This window comes from Aethalodelphis obliquidens, unplaced genomic scaffold (assembly GCF_003676395.1).
Source record: "Aethalodelphis obliquidens isolate GAN/ISIS:26980383/991018 unplaced genomic scaffold, ASM367639v1 scaffold9, whole genome shotgun sequence".
Lineage (NCBI taxonomy): Eukaryota > Metazoa > Chordata > Mammalia > Artiodactyla > Delphinidae > Aethalodelphis > Aethalodelphis obliquidens.
Window position 1 is genome coordinate 32055885 of NW_020837953.1, and position 17275 is coordinate 32073159.

Here is a 17275-nt window from a genome sequence, read left to right on the forward strand (position 1 = left end):
TTCCCCTTCTTGGACATTTAACTTCACAAATCACTGCCTCCGGAAAGCTGTCCCAGGTTTACTCTGCCCAAATGGCATTGCTCCGTATTCTCAGATTCCTTCGGCCCATACACTTAGTTTGGTCTGTATCCATTTGTAAAACCCTGCTTTGCAAGTTTTCCAAATGTGTACACATAAGCATGTTTCCCAAGAAAACTAAATCCTTCTGAAGCAGATATTGCCTCTATCTTTTAAGTCCCTCCCTAGTATCTAGTAGGTATGTTCACAAAGAGCTACATCCCACCCCCATTTGAATCTCCAGACCCCCCTGAGCTAGAAATCATGCTCTCAGCAACAAGCCTGAAGTTCTAATACCCTCCCTACCACCATACTGGGGAAAGGCCTGGGCAATCAATGTCAGTGTCAATCCAAGTTTTTGTATCTTGTTTTAAAACAAGCTGATAGCCTTTGGTAAGTTAGCTGAACCTAACTAAAAATTATGGTCAGGGCCATAATTACATTCATACTCCCTACTACTATGCTGAGTCAAAAAGGCACTTCCAGGACTCTGGTCTAAAAAACACTTCTTGTGAAGAACACTGGTGTCAGAGTCAGTGGATTACGTTTAAAAAGAGACTTTGAGAAAGTAAATCCGGTCATCTCACAAGGCTACCAAGGGAGAGTACGATAGGCAGACAGATAAAACACTTCTAAAATACCTCCTCCTCCATAAAAAGAATGTTTCACCAGAAGAACCAGAAACGTTTTTAATCCTAAAATGGCAATTTTAAAAACAAAGATTGAATCTACTCACATAACCCTTCAGGCAGGACTTAGCGAGTCCGCAAACACTGTAATGACCCAGGAACCTGGGGCATTAATTTTAATATAAAAATAAGTGATGGGGCTTCCCTGGTGGCGCAGTGGTTGAGAGTCCGCCTGCCGATGCAGGGGACACGGGTTCACGCCCCGGTCCGGGAGGATCCCACATGCCTGCAGCTGGGTCTGTGAGCCATGGCCGCTGAGCCTGCGCTCTGCAGCGGGAGAGGCCACAGCAGTGAGAGGCCCGCGTACCGCAAACAAAAACAAAAACAAGAACAAACAAACAAAAAACAAGTGATGCACAGGAGTCCAGTAAAAGCTATATAAATTAAACCCAGCCCGGGCTTCCCTGGTGGCACAGTGGTTAAAAATTGCCTGCCAATGCAGGAGGGGACACGCGTTCGAGCCCTGGTCCAGGAAGATCCCACTAAGCCTGGTGCAACTAAGCCCGTGAGCCACAACTACTGAGCCCACGTGCCACAACTACTGAAGCCCGTGCGCCTAGAGCCTGTGCTCCCTAACAAGAGAAGCCACCACAGTGAGAAGCCCGCGCACCACAATGAAGAGTAGCCCCCTCTCACCACAACTAGAGAAAGCCCGCACGCAGCAACGGAGACCCAATGCAGCCAAAAAATAATTAATTAATTAATTAAAAAAAATTAAACCTGGCCCTTGGAGGAGTGGGCTTATAATCCTGCGAGCCAAAGCAGAACAGAGGCTGAGGACAGCACTGAAGTAGTAGTATCTTTTTTTTCCTTTTTGGTATTCCAAAAATGCAAACCCAACCCTAAAAACATCTCACCAAACTACAGAAACGTTCTGAAAGAACAATGCTTTAAATTTAAAACTCACAGTCTCATAAAGCAAGCTTTAGGAGCACACTTAGTTCACTAACTGAAACTTAGGACCTTCTTTCCAAACTTCTGTTTATTTTCACTCTGAAACTGCAACCGATTTTAAACAGGGCTCCACGTGCCCTGAACTCAGCATGGAGCCAGAACCAGGGAGGTTTCTCTTCCAGGACATCCTCTTTTCACTTCAAACCTCTTTTACATCATTTCTTCTCATCTCCATGCTCTCCACCCCCACCTCTACCCTCCAGCATTACCCTCTCTTCCCTACCCCCAAGTCTTTTTCTCCAATGTTATTTTATTCCACCACGTGAGAAGAAACTAGCATTATCTTTGCTTGAACACTGTTTATTAATTTGCCTGTCAAACATTCTATAGAGCCGTTTACATCTTACTATAGAAACCTCCTGGGTACATATTGACAGCTCAGCAAGTATTTACACAAAGCTCTGAAACACTTGGCTCCTTCAGAGAGAAGAAGCTGCTGTGTCAAGCAAAGAATTATCAAACACCTTTCCCTCCACCTTTTTCCCTCTTTCATAAAGGGAAGCTTCCTTCTAGCACACCTCTAAGATGCCTAAATTACACTTTTTAACTACTAAACCAGGAGGAGAAAAATTGGAAATTCTGGTATACTGGAGAACAGCCGAATGAACAGCATTTCCAGGACCAACTGCAAACCACACAACATAGTTTTAAAAAAACAACAGGGGTATGAGAAATGGCAATACACCTATGAAGCTGACCCTGAGACGCTTAGCTTTTCCTGTTCCTGTTCCAGTCTCAGGAACTTTTGCTCCTCTCTCAGCAAAACTTACAGGGCAAGTTCAGGCACTCAGATTACAACCAACTGCCCAAACCAGACCTAGACCTGCCCAAACACCAGAAGAGTCTGGAGAGCTTAATACTACCTCTCCCCACCTTCCTATCCACCCCCAACCAAAGAAACAGTGTTAATGCTGAATTTATGAATATCCACTCCTCACCCCCTCCCTAATCTACCCAAAATCCCCTCATGGAGATTCCGAAGGAACTATTTTTCAAGTCTTGCTCTAATGAACTCTAATTTTTCAATTACTGTTTAGTGTATTAATACCACCAGCCAGGTGGAATGACTAATGACAACCAGATTAACAGTCTCAAAGCAAAACAATCTGGTAGGGCTTTTTCTGTGAAGGGCCACAGACCACAGTGGCACCCAACTATTTAGAGCTTGTTCCTGTAAGTCCTCAAGAGAAAACAGACTTGAATTCCTTGAGCCCAGGGAAAGAAAGATGGTCTCAGGATCCCTGTTGAAAAAGGTACAGGAAGAAGCTGCCCTCCTAACAAGCCAGGTATGGAAGCACAGACAGATGTGTAGCATCAGAGAAGGTTATGCAGTTCACCAGCTTCGCTTTACCAGCGAAGAGAAAATGAAACAGAGAAGGCAAATGCCCTGCCCAAAGTCACACAGCTTAATCCAGAGCTGCATGTGGAACCAAAGCTCCTCTTCCTTCTGAGTCCTGCACTCTTTACTGCTCACTACTATACCACACACAACTCGATGCACATCAGTAATGATAATGACCAATCTAAACAGGGAAAAACCCAGAAATGAAAGCCAAGGGAATCAGGACTCCATTTCAGAGACCAAGGTATCATCCCATCTCACTGGCAGGAAAGAACTATTTAGTGCCAATTTATTTTGAATGCCATATTTTAGCCATATTTGCATGCTTCAGTTGCTTCTAGAATTTTGGGATTTGAAGCCAATCAATACAAACTTTTGGGGGATGGGAATGGGAAAAGACCCTGACCCTTACTTTGTTAGCTTATTTCCACGTTTTAAAAAAGGTTCACTGGGACTTCCCTGGGGCGCAGTGGTTAAGAATCCGCCTGCCGATGCAGGAGACATAGCTTCAATCCCTAGTCCAGGAAGATCCCACATGCCATGGGGCAACCAAGCCTGTGAGCCAGAACTACCGAGCCTGCGCTCTAGAGCCCGCGTGCTGCAACTACTGAAGCCCGAGCACCTAGAGCGTGTGCTCCACAGCAAGAGAAGCCACTGAAATGAGAAGCCCACACACCGCAAGGAAGTGTAGCCCCTGCTTGCCGCAACTAGAGAAAGCCCGTACGCAGACCAACGCAGCCATAAATATATACATACATACATACAATAAGGTTCGCTAACTTTGCAAAAGAGTGACTGTAGACTTCACACCCTACAGGAGTCAATCTAACATATGAATATTTAATGCAATCCAAATCATCTTGTTACAGCAGGTGCCACTTGTCATGGTTACTCTGTGCCACACACAAGGGAAGGAACCTTAAAAAATCCCCACAGGGCCCAATACAAAGAAGCCAGCCTTGGTCCTGACTGCTTTCTCTCTTCTCTCACCATCATCCCAACCTTCATCAGCCCAGTTCTCTCATGGAAAGCAGAGAAACATGAAGCCCTCACAACTAAGTGCCGTCTCAGTGTGGTTTTCCTGATCCCTCCTACTTGAGAGAGCTCCAAGAGTCCTGTGTTTCAGCCAGCCCAGAATTTCTGCCAGTAGGCATTCCCATAAGCCCAGGATTCCTGTATTTGTTTCCCAGGAGTCGGAAATATCATTTGATATTTCCATAGCAGGAACTAACAGCCAAGCTTCTACAATCAAATCCACCTTGATCCTGGACTACATATTCTATTGGATTTTTTACTTTGATGAGCGTAGTCTACCAGGTCAAGGTACTACAGCTAAAAAAAAAGCTTTACACGAGGTTCAAGAACATAGGTGACTGAAAAGTATTTCATCAGTAGCAGGATTCAACACCTTGAGATACAATACTACTTATGGAAAGGCATAAAGGAAAAGTTTGTTTGATGGGATCCAACCAGCTCCTGTGAAAAAGACACAGCCACAATACACACACATACCTAATCTTTATTCCATAAAGATTCAGAGTCAAATGAACATTACCACCTTAACTCTGTTAATCAAGTCCCTGCAAAAAACTTTTTTTTAACATCTTTATTACAGTATAATTGCTTTACAATGGTGTGTTAGTTTCTGCCTTATAACAAAGTGAAACACTTGCAAAAAACTCTTAATTCAAGACTGAGTTAGGGAAAGAAGAGAACAAACCAAGATCTTATTATTTAAGAATGCTTAAGAATAGGCATCATGGTCTGACAAGTAGTTTATCCTTAAGTAGCAAAAAGGAATTCAGAACGAAATCTACCCACCTACAACCTTCATCTAGATGACACACCTGAAACAACCCACAAAACTGGAAGTTGCACTGTCTCTTCTACAAGTGAATGCTCACCAGCCCATGCTCTGGGTCTCAGGAGAACAGGCAACTGAACTGAAATCCGACAGAAATCTATGTTGTGTGAAGTGCTAGGCCTGTTAATGTTAAAAGGGAATAAGAAAATTCGCACAAAGGCAGCACAGACAAGCTTCCAAACAGGGACTGTATCTACTTTCCTACCATTTATCCAGAATAGAACATAGTGCCTAGTACATAGAAAGTGCTCAAATATTTGTTTAATGACTGAAAAACAGAAATTACTATACGGCAAAAATTGGTTTTACCAAAAAAAAAAAGAATTTGCTTGAATATCCCCAAGCTGAAAGAATTCAAATTAATTTCTGTTTTTAAATGAGCCTTGACTTACCCCAAATTATTTCATCTAACGGTTTAAGAATAGTAAATTACTTAGCCTCCTTTCCCCCTCACCCCCAAAAGGGAAAAAATGAGGGGAAAGAGATAAACTACAGAATGACCCAGAGAAAAGATGTTCTAAGACAAAATTTCTCCTCCAGACACTAGGAATCTAATTTAAAATTCCCCTATTTCTTGCCCAGATGTAGAACATCATGGAAGACACGGAGTCAAGGCACAGACCTCTAAACCTGCTACCTGACATAAATATTTTCAAAATTCCCAGCTCAACGTAAGGGTAGAAAAGCAGTTCTAAGATGGGGAGGGAATACATCTAATTAGGCCGCCGAAGTGAACAAAATGTGAAAAAAATCTCATAGGACAAAGGTACAACTGGGTACTGCTAGGAGAGGGGCAGACATGAAGGAAGACTTTTTTCTGCTTTGAAAAGATAGATGACTCCAAAGAATACCCAATATTCGTGGCCAAAGCACTGAAGACAGAACATGATGAAGAGGAAGAGCAAAATAAAACAGAATACATAAAAACACACCTAAAAGTTGTAATTTCTAAGCAAGTCTTAAGTATCATTGTAGGTCATATCTTTGTTATCTTGGAAGACAGAAATAAATGGAACTTAAAATGCAAAGAAAAAAACTGGTTGACCTCTATTTCAAAGCTGTAAAATGAATGATGACAAAATAGAAAACTAGGCTTTTTGATATTTCCAGGAACAAATGATAAATTTCACCAACCAAGCCTTTAAGAAACAGCCCCTCTCAAGATCAAAAAAGATGTCCTTCCCTTTAAATTGATCTGCTCTCCCCAAGTTCAATTAACAAAAGAAAGTGTTAACATGTAAACAAATAATGAGGCCAGCCTTCCTTAAAACAGAACACCTAAATATGAAATTCTCTTTCAGAAAGCTTTCAGTTCTCAAAGTTTTTTCCTACCCCCTCTGATAAAGATCCCACATTTGCCACTCAATAAAAAGGTCAGTAAAATAATTTCAGTTCTGCAAAGCGAACAGGGTCAAAATTACTCAAGACAAACGCATCTTCAGAGCCATCAAAGAAGTCATTTATACCATCAGGAAAGTCACAAAACCAAAACAAACAGCAAACCCATTGTAGAGAAAAACTCAGCTACTGTTCTAACAACACAGAATCTATTTCAGTCTGCATAAAACATAACAAGCAAAATAAATCCAAGGTACAAGCAAAATGCCACTGCCTCCTCTTTTGTTTCGGGCACAATGTAACAAGGGCAGCCTGTCTGGGACTCTGCTCCTGCTGATACAGTATTGCTGCTTAAACCTCCCTCCTCAAGGTCACAGCCAATTTCAGCTCTGGAATAAAAGGCAGATAGTGGCAGCGATGGTTTGGGTTATCACTGGCAGAAAAGCAGAGTGTAAAAGTTTATGAGCTCATCAGGATTGTTGTACCATTACATCAGAGGCAATTATAAATGGCCAAGAGCAGGAGATGGGGAGCCAATCAGATCACAGATAGGATGTCAACCTAAGACCAACTGTCTCCTGGCTTTGACAGAAGGATTTTACCTCCATAATTCAAATCCCAAACCAAAGCAATCTGCACTTACTACTCCAATCACTCAGCTGTTTACCAGCACTTCCAGGGAGAAGCCCAGGCCACTGGGCCGACGGAGACTAAGACAGGAGACGGCCCGGGCTGCCCTGGATGGACCGCAGCCGGCCTCTAGCTGCTCCCAAGCAGGCCCCTGCCCTCCCTCGAGGTCCCCCCGAGCCCGAGGGGCCCCTCCTTGAAAACACAGATGGGGACCGGCCTAGAAAAAGGTGGGCGGTGGGGGGAGGAGCAGAGAGGAGCGGCAGGTGAGCAAATAACTGTTCACTCAACTCCAGACCTCCTAGCACTGCCTATACCCCTAACCTGACCCCCCAGCACCCCGTCACCCCGGGCCGGGCCCTTTCCCGCACACTCTGCTTCGCACCCCCTGGAAGACTCCCAGAGCTGGAAGGGACCAGGCTAGAGGGAGAAGGGGAGCAGACACCTCAGGGAAAGCCCCACACAAAGGCTGAAAGAGGGAAAGAGAATAAGGCAGACAGGCAGCCATTTTAAGAGGGAAGAGCGAGACAATGGCAGCTCCCCAGCAGTGGGGGCCCCGGACTGGGGGTAGCCCACGGCTGTGGCCTGCTCCCCGCCGCCGCCCCCCACTCCCAGGACCCCGCTCGCCCCAGCCCCCTCCCCACTCAGCCGTGTACCTGCGGGGTCCGGGCGAGCGGCTGACCCCCGCCGCCGCTGCTCCCGGGGCTCATGGGCGCGTGGTGGCTCCTTTGTTGGGCTCCTCCCGAGGCGGCCGCCGCCGCCGCCGCAGCAGCAGCAGCAGCAGCCCCCCAGCACTGCGAGGCCATGTCCGCCGGGCCCTTGCCGGCGCCCCCGTCCTGGGGCCCGCCGCCGTAGTCGCCCCCGGGGTAGCCCTGGTAGCCCCGGGCCGAGCTGGGCGACGTGAGCAGTTGGTTGAGGGTGGGGGTGGCGGTGGGCTGAGGGGTTCCCCCTCCGGCCGCTGTGGGGCCGCCTCCCCCCATGGCCCCGAAGCGCTGCTGAGCGAAAGACGAAGACGACGAGGAGGCGGAGGCGCTGGAGGAGGGAGGCGGCTTGGAGCCGGCGGCCGCCGCCGCGCCGGACCCCGGAGTGCCACCTCTCGGGGAGCTCAGCGCGTAGGCCTGGGGGGGCGGGGGGTAGGCGCTGCGGTTGGGGTAGTAGGAGTTGTACTGGTGGTTGGGGAAGCCGTGGTCGTGCGAGTTCTGCTGGGGCCCCGCGTAGGGCTCCAGGCCCCCGCCGCCGCCGCCGCTCTGCAGCGCTGCCAGGCCAGGGCTTTGTTGTCCGCCATGTTGTTGGTGGAAGACGGCGGCCGCCGCGGCGGCGACGGCAGACGGGCTCCGGCCGTAGGGTTGCCCGAAGCCGTAGGCTGGGGGCGGCAAGGCGGCCGCGGCTGAGTGAGGAGGCGCCCCCACCCCGTCGCTGCTGCCGCCACCACCGCCGCCGGGCGGCTCCGTGAGGTTATTGTTCAGGGCGGGCCTAGGGCCCGCGTTCCCGTTCGAGTTCTTCAGGTCCGGCTCCGCGCCGGGCCCGCCACCGCCGCCGGCTCCGCCGCCGCCGCCACCCCCATTGCTCTCAGCCCCGTCCTGCAGCTCTTTTCCCAGTGGCTGCGGCGGCCCCACGGCGGGGCCCTCGCTTTCCTGCCCGGCGGCTGCCTTCATTTCCCCGCGCTCGGCCGCTACCGCCGCCGCCTCGCCCCCCGCCTCCTCCCGCTGCTGCTGCTCCGCTTTCTTCAGCTCCGAGGGCGGCGGCGGCGGGTTGCCCAGGCTGCTGGCGGCGGCGGGGGCGACCTGCGCGGCCATGATCCCCGCTGTCTCGTCCGCGGAGAGACCCGGCCCTGTCTTCGTCTTCTTTCCCCCTCCCACCCCGCCCCGGGGCCGAATCCCCCGGGCTGCCCTCCCCACTCGCCCGGGCGGGCCTCGCGGGGCTCCGCTGCTGCGCTGCGCTCGCTCGCTCCTCTCCCCCCCGCCCCGCCGGCTCAGGCTCCGGGCTGGCGGCGGCGGAGGAGGAGGAGGCGGCGGCGGCCGAGGCGCCGGCGGCTCAGCTGCTCCCGGCTCTGTAGGCTCGGGACCCGGCTCTCCCGGCTCATTCCCCCCAAGCCCTTGCCTGGGAATGAGGGGGGCGGTGGAGGCTCCGCTCCCCAGGGCCTGGCCCCGCTGTGACTCTCCGCTTTCTGCTGCCGGAGAAAGGAGGAGGGAGGGAGGGAGGGAGGCAGGCGAGGGGGAGGGGGCGGGGAGGGAGGGAGGGAGGGAGCGGGGGGAGGGGGACCCGGGACGGGCGGGCTGGAGGGCGCGCGGCAGCAGCCCAGGCGCCGGGAGGTAGAGTCGGAGCGTAGGCCGGGCCGGGCGCCCTGCCTCCCCTCCCCGGCCGCGGCGCGGGCTGAGGTTGCTGCGCGGCAGCGGGCGAGCGGGCGGGCGGGCGGCCGGACTGAGCGGCTAGAGCGCCCCACTCTCCTCCGAGTCCCCCTCACTCCGACACGAGGCTCAGCACTGCCATTTTACCCAGCGCCGTCGCGGCCGCCTGGCAAACCCGGAGCGGAGCGCGGAGCGGGCGCAGGCCGTGGAACGGACTCGCTCCCGTCCCTTCACAAAGGAGGAGGGGAGAGAACCAGCCGCGGCGGCAGCAGGCCCTCTGCCGCTTTCGCTCGGCGGCACCGCCGCCGAAGGCTTCGGGGAAAACCCGGCCCGGAGCTCGCGCCTCTCCGGAGCCTGCGCCGCCTCCCTCCTGGCGTTCCTACCCAGGTCGGTCCCCTCCAGGCCGCGCGTAGGGGAGCGGGCAACCGTGAAGTTTACTTGGGGCTGCAAAATTGGCCTGAGCCCGAGACCGCGGCCGCCTCGGCCCAGGCCTGACCCCCTGGCAGCGGGCCTGGTCTCTTGGCTGCTACTTAGCACCTCTACAGCACTTTTCTTCTTCAAAACCTTTTACAAACCCGCTCCAAAGAACCAGCTGAGCCTTACAGTTTATCCCCTTTGCAAGCTGCATGGAATGACAGATCATTGTTTTAGACTTTCCGTTTTCCCACTCCTCTGCCCTCATTAGCCAGTCCTCACAAGGCCCTGGGGGCATGAGGTCTATTATCTCCATTTTACAGAATCAAGACAGAGTGTAGGGGACTGCCCTGTCACTTAAAGTCAGAGCAGAGGAGGGTGGCTTTAAAAAGCAGCAGAGTCCCCACAGCTGCCCCTAACTACTTAGCATTAAAAACAAACAAAAAACAGTGGTCACGGGCTTCCCTGGTGGCACAGTGGTTAAGAATCCGCCTGCCAATGCAGGGGACACAGGTTTGAGCCCTGACCGGGCAAGATCCCACATGCCGCGGAGCAGCTACACCCGTGAGCCACAACTACTGAAGCCCGCGTGCCTAGAACCCGTGCTCCACAACAGGAGAAGCCACAGCAATGAGAAGCCCGCGCACTGCAACAAAGAGTAGCCCCCACTCACGGCAACTAGAGAAAGCCCGTGCTCAGCAACGAAGACCCAATGCAGACAAAAATTTTTTAATTAATTAATTAAAAAAAAAAAACAGTGGTCAAGTTGTGCCATATTCAACAATGTGATCAGAATGGGTTTGAGATCAAAGCTGGTCATCTCAACACTGACTTAAAATAGTCACCACTGAAGCTACTTTGAGGGCATATGACAGCCTTCTAGCGGGAGAACACAAGCCCCACCTTTGCCCACAATGACCAAGAGCCCCAGTCTCCAAAGACAGTACCTGTAAAACTGTAAACAGATCACAGAGGAGGCTTCAGGGACTGGAGGAACCTAAGTGTTCAAAGAAACCACTGCAGAAGAGGGATGACCAAATGGAGGAAACTATTTTCGCCTTAAAGAGAGAAAAGGTGCAGTCTAAGAGGTCACTTAGAAAACAGATGCAACCCAAATTTGTTTTCTGTCCTACACTGTAAAGAATCATCAAAGTTTACCATTATATTCTAAGAGATGCTGATTGAGCTGCAGGCATACAGAGAAAATTCTAGATCCACAGGCCCCACCGAATCCCAGCAGCAGCCTTTTCCTCCTCTGGCTGACTTGGAATGCTCTGACATGACAGGCTACAAAAGCCAGAGGGGATTCCAGCTCCTCACCAAGCCCAAGGCTGCCTTGGGAGAGGCCAAGCCAGCTAGTCACTGGACACCAGAGCCTTTTTCCCCCTTAGATTCGGTAAATGGAGACTTCATGGCCACAGAACCATTACCTTAGAACTTCCAGATTCTGCAGGCCCCTGGAGTTTTGGCCATGCCACTGGTCACTGTGAATAATTCCGAAAACCTGAACTCATTCTTACCCCCAAGAAAACCTAAGAGCATCTTACACTAAAAAAGCAAAAACTTCCTACTGGTGTTTTCTTTCCCCCCAAGCCAAGAACCAAACCGGCCTACCAGGATCTGACTGACTGGAATGGACCAGTGCCCTCCTTTCACTCACAGTCCTCAGGGGCAACAACTCGCCCGGTGCATTAGGTCCTAGAAACCAGATTATAGGCTGCCTCTTAAATGGACTTGGCTATTTAATCAACTGCCTCTGAGCTGGCAAACAGTCCTGAGTCCTGCACACAAATGAGGAATTTTTTACATGCAATTACCCTGCCATTTCCCTCAGAGGTGGAGTATAATGAGAAACCTGGAGCCCAGTGACAATCTGGAAGCCAGAATGAATTTGTCTCCAGAGGAAGCCCTCATCCCCTTTCTTCAATGGCTGTGAAATTTGGAAAGTGCCAAAATCCCTGTCCGACACGTGGGCAGGCTGTTTTGAAAACAGCCACCATTTTTGTCTGGCAATAAAGTGCGCAAAAAATCTCTCCACCTGGGTTGGAGGAGGTAGTAATGTCGGATTTCTCCTTTCCCACTTTTTTTTTTTTAATCTCAAATCCTTTAGGGTCCTCTTCCACCCCTACCCTTACAGCCCCACATCACTATCCCGAGTTGACGGGAACTTTCTTAGAAACTGGCCCATCAGCTTTCCCTAGGGGTAATGGCTGCGGGAAAGGGGGGAGGGGAGGAACAGGGCACGTGGCCGGCCCAAGCTCCGAGACCCGGGTTTGGGGCTGTGGGTCCTCCCGCTGGTGGAGTTTTCTCCCCCACGGCCCCTGCCTTTTAACCCCACACCTAGGCAGCTCAGGAATCCCGGCGCCGATTGGAGAACTAGGACTAGGACAGCGCTACCCGCACGAAAGCTCCTTTGCCACCAACAGCCTGATGGCAAATATGGACTGTATCGTTGACATGGAAACCGGACTAAAGTCTCGCTCGCTCCGTCACAAGAGAGTTCTTATCGCCGTCCCCTACCGCACGGCACCTGGCAAACGTGGACTGGATCTCCGGCCCGGAGGATCAGGCGGAGTTTTCTGCGCGCAGCATTAACTCCCGCGGCTGCCGCAGCCAAGGAAGGGGGCAGGGCTGCCAGGACAAACCGACTGAAAATGGCAGAAAATGTGCTCTCATTTTATCTGGCTACACAGTGTGCATGGATTGGGCCCGAGAGTAAGGGAACAGCCTATTAAAATCCACGCAGTCAACTGCAAAATGTGGAACCGAGGCCTGGAGGGTTTGCTAAGAGAGGGAAACGTTTGCAGGGAGGACAGCCCTTCCTCTCTGGCAATTTGCTTCCCAAGTGTCCGAAATACAAAATTCAACAAACAAACAAAAGATCGGGCCCGGCTCCTTCTTTTCCCCACTCTTTTTGAAGGAAGACGTTTAAGCCCAGGGACCCAAGTGAAGGTTTGCCTCGGTTCTGAACTAAGGCGCGGCGAAATAGGTGGAGCGCCGGCTCGTAGCCTCACACGCGTCCCCGCCGCGCCGAAGCAAGCAGATACCCAGCGGAGCTCTCCCGAGTGCGAACTGGAGCTGCGAGTTTGAGCAAAAGGGCAACTATGTCAGTTGACGGAAGCCAGAAGCAGAGCTCAAAGCCTGGCGTGGATTTCCGTCTGGAGCTGTCTGTTTCTTAAAGTTTGTAACTCCGTGTTCTGAAACAGCCCCAGCGGAGGCTTTGGGAGCAGTGTGAAAGTGTAGCAGTACCATCTGACAGCGAGCTGCAAAACTTTGGACTGCATATTAAGCGAGGAAAGTGGATTGAAGCAAGAGTCAAGGCAATTCATTACATTACCGGCTTCCAGGCGGGAGCTGTAAGATACGAACTGGATCGCCACGGAGAAAAATGGAATGGAGTCCGAATGGCGCTCAACAGCCCTGGTAAAATTGCGCTTGCCCAGCACCTAGAATTCCAAAGGAGCAACCCCAGAGGTATCAAGCATGGTGGGCGCTCAACAACTCCTTGTCTAGATCCTTCTTCCACTCATCTCAGAGTTTTAAAATAAACAATTTGAAGGAACTTACATTTCAGAATAATAAGGAACACATTTTGAGAAATGTTAATTTCTGAATGAGGCTTTTTTTTTTCTTCACCAAAAGAGTAGCTCTGCAAAAAAACCCTTAGGTATAAGTCAACTTGCTTTTTTTGTACCAATATAAAATAAGAATTACCCTCACCATCACCTACCCCAAAACTGAAATCTAAAATAAAATTAAATAAATAAAGGTCCAGGCTAGTTTGGTTTGTGGTGGGTTTCAAACAAAGCAAGCACCCAGAGTCAATCTAACATGAGGGAAAAGCACAAGCTCTCTCACACTCTAATATATACATTTTCTGTAACCACTTATCTCATTGGTGAGCTTGTTGACGATTCTTTTGTAGAAGATAGAGTAAAACTATTAATAATATTTTAAAGACAAACAAACCAACCCAGTCTCGAGTTTTATAAAACCACTGGGCAGATCAGGAATTTGGGCATTTCTCCTGAGCCTCACTGAAGGTTTGTGTTCACCAACGGACACAAAAATAGTGCAGATATGAAAAACCTACTTACAAAGAAGCTTGAAAGCCACTTTACAGTCCATCAGAAGAGACAAGACAATTTTGTGTTTGGTACTTATTACACAAAGCTGTTTTTAGATTTGGAGAGCTAAACACTAACAACACTACCAAGGAAAGATAAGGTCACCAATCTGAATACTGAAGGTATTGCTCAGGAACAGTAAAAGTCTGTTTTCTTTGACTTCCCATATTAAACCAATCCAGGCTGCATTTGTTCTGCTTTATTCTTTAAAACCAATCTAGAAAATTCCACACATGTAAAATGATTGTAGGGGAAATTTTTGAAAGTTGAGAGTAGAGAAGAAAATCAGAAGGAAAATCAAATATTCTAGGTGGGTATTTCTTTCAGCCCTGACTGCATAGAGCTTTCTTACACTGCCATTTTACTGAGATAGGAAAAAAAGTCAGAGAGTGGGGAAGTTTCTCATAGTAACTCTGGAATGGATCTGGAATGGAGTCTTTTGCTCCAACACAAGTCTGTAGAAGAGAGGTGGAAAGAGAAGGAAAAACCCAGTGAGCACTGACAAAATGGAGGGAGGTAGGCATGCAGTCCTGTGAAACAGGATAGGAGCCTAAAACAGCAAGTGTGCAACACAGCCGCCTCAAGAGAATACTCCAGCATGATCATCCCAGGCTTTTTATGTAAGCATCAAGGAAAATCCAAGGGAACTTATTAAGCATAAGGCAGGAAGTGAATGACCCTTAAGGGAAAGCATTCTGACTAGCTTTAATAGAGTGTAAATCCGTCTATCCCTACTGAAAAACGGCTTCTTCCAAAGATAAAAGTGGACCAAATGAAAAAGTCTGCTGCGAGGTACTGTAGTAGTAGTGGTGCGGTACTCCAGTGAAATGCAGAACTTACCAATGACACCAAGGGAAAGCTGCCAGGAAAAATTACAGTGGGTTTTGGCACTTTTCCAAATTATCACTTTCTGCCCTGAAATTTAACAACACTGAAACTGGATTCAGAACCTACCAGAGTGGCTGGGGGTGGGGACAAGCAGTTTGGTTCTAATTGGCCTACCCTTCCAAAGAGACTACTGGAGGCTTGGGTGTAAGTGTGTTGTTCTTCCAGTCTTACGGTGGAGGGAGAGAACAGGAGACAAAGGTGAAATAACCTAACACATTTCATCAAACCTACCCAACAGGCCATTTAAAAACAGCACCGAGGGCTTCCCTGGTGGCGCAGTGGTTGAGAGTCCGCCTGCCGATGCGGGGGACACGGGTTCGTGCCCCGGTCTGGCAAGATCCCACATGCCGCGGAGCGGCTGGGCCCGTGAGCCATGCCCGCTGAGCCTGAACATCGGAGCCTGTGCTCTGCAACGGGAGAGGCCACAACAGTGAGAGGCCCGCGTACCGCAAAAAAAATAAAAATAAAAATAAATAAAAACAGCACTGAAACACACACACACACACACATTCCTCTCCACCACAGTGTGTTTTCATTAATAGAGTCCATCTACAAACTATGTTCAAACAAAAGAATACACAATATCACACAACATTAGGTACTATTTTTGTGTCAAACACCAAGATCAGGATATAGAATACACATTTTTTAATGCGGTCCCTTTTGACCTCAGAACAAAGTCCAAGAGCCCATTTAAGTATTTTTTTTCCCATAACCGTCAATCATGGTTACTTAAAAATATGGCACTCTGTCCAGAAAACCCTGGAGTTCATGGCTCATGTCGTTCCACTTTAGCCCAGCTAAAGTTGGAAGTCCAAAGTATCTAGAAAAGAAGGATTCTAGTTGACTCTGTACATACTCTCTGGTTTTTTATGAACTAGCAGCCAGTGTTTCCAAGATGCAATCATAGGAGAATTGAGATACTACATAACCTTCATAAGATATTCTCTAGGAAGATGCTTAGAAGTAAGGAGGTCGCAACCTGATTGGCTACTGAGGATTTTTGTAATCCATTATTAGCACAATTGGTAACTATTACAGAGAGTTTAGTCAGAAACTGTTTTATAAACTTAACCAAGGGCGCTCAGTCTCCACGTTGAATATTCACCTTTCATGATGAAGCAACTTTATGCACCTGCCCTTCTTCAGCAATCCTTGAGTTGCATGTGCTGTTCTAACCCAATTTCCACCAAAATGAGTCTTCTACTTAGGCTCAGTACTCCTGTGAGCATGTGATTCTTTCAGCTAGAAATTAATAGTATGACTATTGCCAATAAGATCAGTCCAAAGCCATATTTATAAACTTCATTAAGAAACTTGTTCCTTGCTCTAACTATCAACTGGAATACTTATTAATGCTACCCTTGGCAGTAGACATTTCTAAAGTCCCACAATAAAATTCACAGGAGAGGCCCGCGTACCGCAAAAAAAAAAAAAAAAAAAAAAAATTCATAGGAGAGCCCTGCAGTAGCAATAGTGCTAGGAGTAAATACAGGAGCAAACAGAAGCAGTCATGCTGAGCCATAACCATTCACTGACATCACCTTTTGACTGCCAGTGAGTGATTCATATCCTCAGTGATCTGCTAATTGAAGATTAATTAAATTTAGTCAATTCTTCACCACTGCACACATTGTACTATCTAACCTGGTCTTTCCCTCACCTCTACCTGCTCCCCCCCCACCCCACACCTCTGACATCATGTTTTGGTGTGTGATGCCAAAATATGAGAAATGCTTAACAGGAACAATACAAGAAACATTTTCTTTTTTATTTTTAACTTATTTATCTATTTTTGGCTGCGTTGGGTCTTCGTCGCCGTGCGCGGGCTTTCTCTGGTTGCTGTGAGCGGGAACTACTCTCCGTTGCAGTGCGCAGGCTTCTCATTGCAGTGGCTTCTCTTGTTGTGGAGCACGGGCTCTAGGCGTGTGGGCTTCAGTAGTTATGGCTCACGGGCTCTAGAACGCAGGCTCAGTAGTTGTGGTGCACAGGCTTAGCTGCTCCACAGCATGTGGGATCTTCCCGGACCAGGGATCGAACCCATGTCCCCTGAATTGTCAGGCCATTCTTAACCACTGTGCCACCAGGGAAGCCCTCTATTTTATTTAAAGTTTTTACTTCTAGGGAATTCCCTGGTGGTCCAGTGGTTAGGACTCTGTGCTTCCACTGCAGGGAGCAAAGGTTTTGTCCCTGGTCGGGGAGCTAAGATCCTTCATGCTGCAAGGTGTGGCCTAAATAAATAAATAAATAAAGTTTTTAGTTCTATACTTTCAACCGCAGAACACACACACACACACCCGTGTGTATATATATATATATATATATATATATACATACACACATATTTATATATATATAATATATATATATATTTTTTAAAGGGATGAAAAATGCTGGCCAGGACTAGGGTTATACCAAACATACTCTACACTGTCATTTTCCAAACTACATAAAACAGAACAAAAACATGGAGAAGAAGGAATTTACAGGAATGAAGTACTACAAAGACATTGAAAACTCTGTCAGAGATGTTCTTCTTGGGAGTGATTGGGGGTGGAGGATGAAGAAACAGAAGACAAGAGTTAAAGGAGGATAACCTACCTAATATTCAAGGCAAAGAGCCTACA

General features: G+C 48.7%; 1 protein-coding gene across 3 annotated transcripts in view; it reads right to left on the minus strand.

The window, feature by feature from the left end:
• ARID1A (AT-rich interaction domain 1A) overlaps positions 1-10119 on the minus strand; it is a 71078-nt gene extending 60959 nt beyond the window's left edge. For 2 of the 3 annotated variants that reach the window (XM_027109581.1, XM_027109579.1), the window contains exon 1: positions 7528-9291. In XM_027109581.1, the coding sequence (XP_026965382.1) occupies positions 7528-8667 (1140 nt within the window). In that variant the 5' untranslated portion in view covers positions 8668-9291. Of the gene's footprint in view, positions 1-7527 lie in introns of all 3 variants that reach the window. The other variant, XM_027109580.1, reaches the window with a different exon arrangement.
• Between the last annotated feature and the right edge of the window lie 7156 nt (positions 10120-17275).